The sequence below is a fragment of the Zeus faber genome (genome assembly GCF_960531495.2).
Source record: "Zeus faber genome assembly, chromosome: 1".
In the NCBI taxonomy this organism is placed as follows: Eukaryota; Metazoa; Chordata; class Actinopteri; order Zeiformes; family Zeidae; genus Zeus; species Zeus faber.
Window position 1 is genome coordinate 59,802,734 of NC_137193.1, and position 8,083 is coordinate 59,810,816.

General features: G+C 43.5%; 2 protein-coding genes across 2 annotated transcripts in view; one reads left to right on the forward strand and one right to left on the reverse strand.

The window, feature by feature from the left end:
• The window catches only part of sgip1a (SH3GL interacting endocytic adaptor 1a), a gene marked incomplete at its 5' end in the record, with an annotated part of 71,644 nt that extends 66,640 nt beyond the window's left edge, over positions 1-5,004 (forward strand). The window contains 4 exons of the mRNA XM_079998033.1: positions 35-237; positions 354-418; positions 1,454-1,618; positions 2,229-5,004. Coding sequence (XP_079854159.1) covers positions 35-237; positions 354-418; positions 1,454-1,618; positions 2,229-2,251 — 456 coding nt within the window. The 3' untranslated portion in view covers positions 2,252-5,004. The remainder of the gene's footprint in view (positions 1-34; positions 238-353; positions 419-1,453; positions 1,619-2,228) is intronic.
• Positions 5,005-6,477: 1,473 nt separating this feature from the next.
• insl5a (insulin-like 5a) lies at positions 6,478-7,767 on the reverse strand (the record flags this gene model as incomplete). The annotated part of the gene is made up of 2 exons (XM_079998043.1): positions 6,478-6,660; positions 7,605-7,767. 2 exons carry the CDS (start codon positions 7,765-7,767, stop codon positions 6,527-6,529), a joined length of 297 nt encoding a protein of 98 aa, XP_079854169.1. The 3' UTR covers positions 6,478-6,526.
• Positions 7,768-8,083: the final 316 nt, after the last annotated feature.

Below are 8,083 nucleotides of genomic sequence, written 5' to 3' on the forward strand. Positions count from 1 at the left end.
TCTTCATCGCTGCTTCTCCCCAATCTCTGTCCAGGTATCCACGCACGGCCTCCAGTCCACGCCACTGAACCTGGCGGTGAGCTGGAGGTGCGAGCCCACCAGCACGGACCTGAGAATAGACTACAAATACAACGGGGAGGCCATGACCACGCCCATGGCTCTCAATAACGTCCAGTTCCTCGTCCCCATCGATGGCGGCGTCTCCAAACTGCTGGCTGTGCTGCCCCCCGCCGCATGGTACCGTCTGTAGTCTATTTATATTGTATTTGAAGAAACCTGCTCTTTTGGAGAACGTCTCTCCGCTGAGCACTTGCTGAGCTTCACTCCCTTTCATGTTTTGTGACTCTTGACAGGAATGCAGAGCAGAAAAGAATCCTTTGGAAGATTCCCGATATCTCACAGAAGTCTGAGAATGGAGGTGGGTGTAATGTTAACATGTAGGCCTTCAAGTTGAAATACCTTTTTGGAGCCAAAATATTGAGGTCCAGAAATACAGAGGCATCCACAGGTGTTGTGATCTATTTTAGAAGTATCTTTCAGTGATATTCGCATTGAAAAATTCAGCTGAGCCAAAGCTACATAAAATGCATCCATATTTCAGTGGATTTAAAAAGAGGTAATATCCATTGATTAATTGTAATATTAATGATAATGTAGTTTGTTCCTGAGTATGTGAGCTCATATCCAGGCCATTGACATTTTGGGCATGTTTTAACTTGTGAATCGGAGATCTTAATTTTACTGACCACAATCCAATGCGCAAGCCAGCGCTGATCTGGTGCTCTCTGATCCTCTGCCAGAGCTCACACGCCCCTTGTGTCTGAAGATGGTTTTACACCTATCACGGCTTCAGGCTTTACTGGATTCTTTCGTTGTGCACTGTACCTGCACTAGTGGAACTGCCGTCTGAACTGCGTGTATCTCCTTTATTACTGCAGATTCGGCAGGCTCCAGATCCAAAACTGAGCGTGTATCTAATTCAATTATTCACTTATTAAAAAATGAAATACGTTGTTTAGGTGTACCAAATTTCTGATGCTGTGCTTATATTTTGAAATCATATATGACAAACATCCACACCATCATACAGTTGAATTAAATTACAATTTTTAAGTGAACAAAACGTTGTGGGTTCTTGCACTATTCTTTATCAAATAGTGCAGTGAAAGTATATTAGAATTGCTCAAATCCTAAATTATGTTTGAGCAGGGCAAATGTGGATTCTGAAGCCAGACCAGACATAAAATGGACAAATAATTTTTTTGATTGCTTGCTTTTTCCTCCCTTAGAGACATTGGACATGCGTCACGTGTCATAAAAAGAGAAAACCCAGATGCTTTTCTTAATAATACGATAACGGCTGACGTGGCTGCTCTCCAATACAGATCCCTATTTCAGTGTCAGACCGGTATCGGATGCTAGCAGTGGTATCACGGTTGATCCCCCTTCCCAGGTGTGGGCTCGTTGTTGGCGCGCTTCCAGCTGACGGAGGGTCCCAGCAAGCCCTCCCCGCTGGCTGTGCAGTTCACCAGCGAGGGCAGCGCACTGTCGGGCTGCGACATCGAGCTGGCTGGGCCCGGGTACCGCTTCTCACTCGTCAAGAAGAGGTTTGCAGCAGGTTGGTCCATACCGCCAGCGTTTCAGCCCGAATGAGAAGATGTGATTAGATGAGATTAGTGAGAAAATGTTCCAGGACCCACTCGAGTATAAGAGGCACATTTTGATCTCCACAAGGGAAGCATTCCCTCTTTGACAGCTCACAATTATGACTTATATTCAAGATTATACTAAATCTTTTTTATAATGCACAATTGTGTTATTTTACTTGCGTAAGATCAAGTCTATAATTACTCAAACTACTGGAAGCCGCTTCATTGGTGAAAGTCTTCAAACTAAAGGGTGAAAAGTAAATTAGAAACACAAACTAGAAACCAAATCGTCTGAAGTACTTAGACTATTAGTTTGGGTTCCGTAGAACCTAGTAATGGACAAATAATATTTTTTTCCTCCTGAGTGACATCTGCCTCCTCTTATATGTCATAAAAGGAGGAAATCCAGATGCTTTTCTCATAATAAGTGCCATGTTTAACACAGCTCTTGGATACAGACATATATAGTGTATATATTTATTTTTGCCGCCTGGTATAGACCTATATGTCAGATGCTAGTCTTGGCATGAGAGCATCTCTAGTCTGGAAGTTCATAGTACTTGTATTCTGTGTTTTCAGGAAAGTACTTGGCGGACAACTAACCCACAGCTACTGAGAACAAAGGAACACTATGTCTGACGTCAGAGGTTTGACACAGAGGACGCAACGCAGACCGACACCACAGACTGACCGACAGCCCCTCACCCCTCCACCATGAACACCCCCCACGTCCACGCCGTCACACCGGCTCGCCCGCCCAGTATTGTATAACTTTGCATATAAGCGTTGTGGAAATGTTTTCTGGTCATGTAATTATTGTATCCGTACAAATGTATTTATTTCATCAGACCTGTGATCGCTGCCATCACGGGGGGGTACTCGGGTTTCCTTCGCCCCTCCAATGGTCCGCGTGCCTCAGTCTCTGCCCTGAAAAACCTCGCCCAGGTCAGTGTATGGTGTTGCTCTAGATCCCGGAAGTCGCTGTAGCTGCCTGACCAGCTCCACGGTCCAGAGCGGGACCACGTTCCCACCTCCCTGAACCAAAATCAAAAAGTGATTTACAACGAGCCAAACTGGCTTCTATCAGTAGGCCTTTGTGCTTATTCCCTTCACACGGTAAAGGTCAAAGGTCCACCAAGAGGCTGTTAAGACAGGAAATCCTATGAGGGCTTTCTTAATAGCGCCAAAACCAAATTGCTGTTCTGTATTCTAGACTCTTCCTCCCTAGACACGTGGTGTCTTAAACCACTGTGGCCGCCGGGTGGATGGATGGATGGGTGTGGTGTGTGTGTGTGTGTGTGTGTGTGTGTGTGTGCGTGTGCGTGCGCGTGCGCGTGCGCGTGCGTGCGTGTGTGGCGTTTTAATGTGCAAGCTAAAAAAAACCTAAAAAAACAGTTGTTTGATGGGTGGCATACTGGTACTACAAGGTCAAACAACATCAAAAGCGGCAACTATGTTCTTCCTCTTTATCTCCTTTAAATGCACTGATCACCAGTATAAACTGATCTTTCTCTTTTTAAGCCGTCAGGCAGCTGCAGTGATGAATCGGTCCTCGGTTGCGGGAACCACGATTTTCCCACAAGGGGAGAAATCCAACTGTACAAAGTGTCATTTTAAATTAATAATATATATCTTAAAGGGCGTTTGGTGTTTTCCTCGTATTGTCAAATAGCCTTTCTGTTGTTCCCGAACAGCAGTGGTAGACTCCAGAGTACACGACAGCATTCTATTTTTATTTATTGACAACGATGATGATGATTTACCTGTTGTAAAAAGTACGTTATTCTGTATATGAATAGAATTTGAATGGTATCGCAACTCAGAAATATTTGAATTCTTTCTTTTTTTTGTTATTTGTGTAGTTGGGTAACCTGTGTACAGTAATGAGGCATACTTTTTTTAATTGATTTCGAGATATAATTTTTTTAACTCAAGTTCAACAGAAAAGATTTGAGCTATACTTACTGTATATGGGTGGTGGGGCAGTAAACTTAAAGGAAAAAAAAACAAAACAAACAAACCAACATGAATATCTTCCTGGATGCCGCATCATTCTTCGTGGAAGCAATGTTACTTAGTTAAGGTGGATTTAGTCGCAAAACGAAACACACCAGTTTTTTTAGGTTTGTTAACCACAGTACAGTTACTGGGACCAGAGGGTTTGCTGAGACCAGCTATCCTGTTTTTTTTTGTTTGTTTTTTTTAAGTCAAAACTCAGATGCAGACCTTACGTTGCCGGCACCTTACGTTGCCGCTGTTTGGTTCACCTCAGCACCGATATCCCATCGGCACTTGAATCCATGGCTTTATTTTGCTTAACGGTTAATGGTCTCTGTGAGATGACATGGGTGAGTATTTGGAGAATTGTTAAGCTGACCAAAACGCTTTCACTCTTTCTTTTTCTTTTTTTGTATTTTCTGTGTGAACCCCCCCCCCCCCCCCCCCCAGACAGTCCTCTATAAAAAAGAGAATAAGCTAAATATTTTTAAAATGGACAAAAAAAGAGGAAAATTTAAAAAAAAAAGGCAAATTGTATGTTGTTTAATGTGAAGAACACTTCTGATTTTACTTCCACTCTCGAATGCTCTGGTTACACCACAGAAGAAGAAGAAGAACTACAACAAAAAGTTTGTTTTTGGAGTGAAGCTCAAAGTTTCGGTAAAGCAGGTATTTCTGCTGAGTGTCACCATTCGTAGCCGTCTCGGAGTTTCCAAATTACCATCGAAACCCTGTTGAACAATTGACTTAATGTCAGTTCTGCAGGCCCCTTTTAGCTCCTGGTGTGAAATACCTTGAGCAGTCTGCAGGGCTCGCTGTTGCTCTCATAAATTTGCATCGTTAAACACAAAACTTGAGGCTTGTGACGACTGGTGCCATTTGCACACCATAGCATTTTAGTGAGGAAGCACTTTCTGCTGACGCTGGTGGAGAAGGAGCTCCCTCCATCCCTAGAGCACTCAGTACAACATGTCACTACAAAATGACACTGTTTTGGGTTTGTTTTTATGCCTTTTTTTCCATTTCATGCGTAACACACTGTAACCATCACTTCAGACTACTATTTCAAGCATGGATATTGGGTTTTTTTTTGTTGTTTTTTATTGACGAGAAACACCAAGCAATTTGTTTCCATGATGGAGTACTTTTTTTTTTTCTTTTTTTTTTTTTACGGTGATTGATGCTGCTGTAATGACATGTTGCACTGTGTTGATCTTGAGCAGAGAGTGTGTTTGTGCTTCTGGTTCTGTACCGTGGACTCTCACACACATGTTTCGAGCTGTTTGTACAGTGCATAACAATGCTAAGATGAACTGAAAAAAAACTTAGTTTGCTTCTTTCCAAGACCAATAAAAGTTATAACTGGAAACGGTTGTGTTTTGTACAGAAGTCAGGGAATGATTTAAAAATGAATGAATGAAAATGTTTTCACCACGGGGTTGCGCACATGAAAAAACATTTCCATCACAGAGGCAAAATGCCAATATATATTGAGGGGCATTCATTAAATCATGGATATTTTTTGCTTGATTCTTAAAATGAAGGTTAAAGAAAATGTTAATTAGTGACAATGGTTTATTTAATCTTTTCCATGTTGTATAAAGACCCAATCTGCCTGTGTATGTAGAAGGGGTGGGTTTCACAAGCTGAAAATATCAATGGTTGAAGATCTATGTATTGTTTGCATCCCAAAAAAATCAGGTCCATACTTGCCATGCTTAATTACTTGCAGGGATGAATATCACCACGTGCTTCCATGTCCTTATGGGCCATCCTATTTAAGCAGTGAATCCCTCCTGCTCTACCTGCTTTGCTTCCTGCTTCGCTGCCTGCTTCCTTACTGCTACTCCCTCCACCTCCCCTACTCCACCGCTCTACTCTTCTATCCAGTGGGTATGCATCATGGTAGCTGGATGGTAGTTTTGATGAAAAGATTGCAAATTGACAGGAGTAAAACTTTTGTGTAAAAGATTGTGTCTAATAGTGTATAATTCAGCAAGTAGGCTGTGATGGCATGGCAACGTGGCACGGTGGCGCAGTGCATTGCACTGCTGCCTCACAGCAAGAAGGTCCTGGGGTCGATTCCCGCCTGGGGCGCTGTTGGCACCGTGCTCCGGCGGGTTATCTCCCAAATAGGAGCCTTTCTGTGTGGAGTTTGCATGTTCTCCCCGTGCTCACATGGGGTTTCCTCCACCTCACGTCAGAAAGGACCCCCACCAAAAACATGCACATATCGTCTGACCAGCGATGGACAATTATCACCTGGTCCCCGGGCGCGTCAACGAATGCTGCCCACTGCTCCTGGCTGTGCCCCCGGAGGAAGGACAAGCCAGGATGGGTCAAAAGCAGAGGATCCATTTCACCGGCCACCATCAAAAAGCATGTGCATGTGTTGTAGTGTGGTGTGTTGCGTGACTAATAAAGACTGTTTCTTCTTCTTTCTTCTGATTTATAAGGGAGTTCCTACTTAAAATCAAAACTTTTGCGCAAGAACATTTATTTGAAAATGATGCATTTTCTATCTTTTGTCTTCTAACCAAGGATAGAAAATGCATTTCCAGGTTTAGATTCCAAATCCTTTATTCCCATTTTAGAGTCATTTTAAACTGATTTTGCCTCAAACTCATGATTTCACTTACGATAATTTTCACTTACCACACAGAATAACACAAATAAAAGAAATCCATACTTTAATAAATCTTTAAAAAAAAATGTTTTACTGTAAGTACATCATGATCAATAAATACAATCTTGATTTTATTTTTACTATGGATCAGTTTTGTAATTAACAGTACTGTACTGTACTGTGTGTAGGATAGTGAGATGAGAGGAAAAGCTGTTCGATTGTTGACGGTATGGAGAGCAAGAGGCAGAGAGTCTCAGCAGAGGAAGGCGAGGTCGCTCTTCCGGCATCCCAGCTTGCAGCAGGCCGTGGTCAGGATGTTGTTAATGTCCCGCCGGGCCAGCTCCGTACCCAGGCGGCTGGCGGGGCTCTCCACCCTGCCCTGCTCTTCTGCAGGCCACAGAACCACACAACACGGCATGTTTACACACCCAGGAAACCAACAAAGCGCGTCCAGGCTGAAACCCAGTTATACCGCTTTCTTTGTGAATGAGAATGGCTCCTTGTACCGGTGCAGACGCCCGCAAACCCACTGCAGCCACGTGGGCTGTAAAAAGTGTGGACACTTGTCTTACGTCGCCGTGAGGACACATCTGAAAACAACCCGATGCAGAGAAGCTCGTCTCCGACTATGTCCGCGAGGATGGACTCCTACATCCATTATCTCCGCTCCCTGGCGAGGACGAGGGCCAACAAAATGCACACATACAGTACACAACACCTGTTTGATTGTCTCTGCACGGACTGCTTGTCTCCTTCTAGGTTGGACCTGAAATCCTCCTGATGGACATCTCAAGGAACTTACCCACATATAAAAAACAGCTTAAACTTCTATAACTTCACCTCTAATTCCAGTGTTTTCTTCCTGCAAAATGGGAGGAGTGAGTATTTTGTTGGAGTGTCCCTAGTCATTTGAAGGCCACACACTAAGTACTTCAAAAGGGGTTTTAATTATTGAATGTATATTGATTCTTCTTCAGCTTTTTAACCAACTGACAAGCACAATCTAAAAGAAATATTTAATCCTAGAAAAAGTCTTGCAAATCAGACTTTTTGAGATTTCCATACAGGAAAAAACAGTGCATTTAGAACAACAACACAAAAAAAAGGAATTTAAAAAGGATTTAATTTTTTTGTGCTAATGTGTAATAAAAATGTACATTTTTATTATGCATTATACTCATTACTCAACAGTCAAGCTTTATCTATATTCTTAGCAATATGTTAAATGTGGCAAAAGGAACAAAAAAACAATGTTAAACAGTAAACAGGCTGATATTCACTGCTTTTACGCCTTTTAGTCCTCTGAGGAGGCAACGACGGCGCCGACCCACCGTCCACATCCTGCTCGGTGAGGAGCCTCCTCCAGCGGGAGCCTCCGCAGGTGTAGACCACGGCCCTCAAGAACTCCCGGCCGCACAGCTTCATCGCCACCCCCTCCGCCCCAACCTGCACCGTGCACAGCAGCACGGGAAGGAGCAGCAGCAGCGGACGCATAGTGGAAGGATCTTCTGGATGAACCAAAATACTGATCTCCTCTTTTTTTTTTTTCTTCTCCCTGAACGCAGTGGACTGGTCTTGGATCAACTGCGAGTCTCCTCCAACACACACGTTATATAGATGTACACCGTCCACCTCTCGGGTCATCAGGGATCACCAGAGGTCCCTCTGGCCAATCCCCTTTATACACACACACACACGTACGCACCCATGTGCACGCCCTCCTCCTTGGAACTCCTTTTCAGTCAAATCATTTTGTTTTATGTTTCCGGTCATCTCGTGGCCATCTCGTGCTCCAAGAGAGAGAAACCTT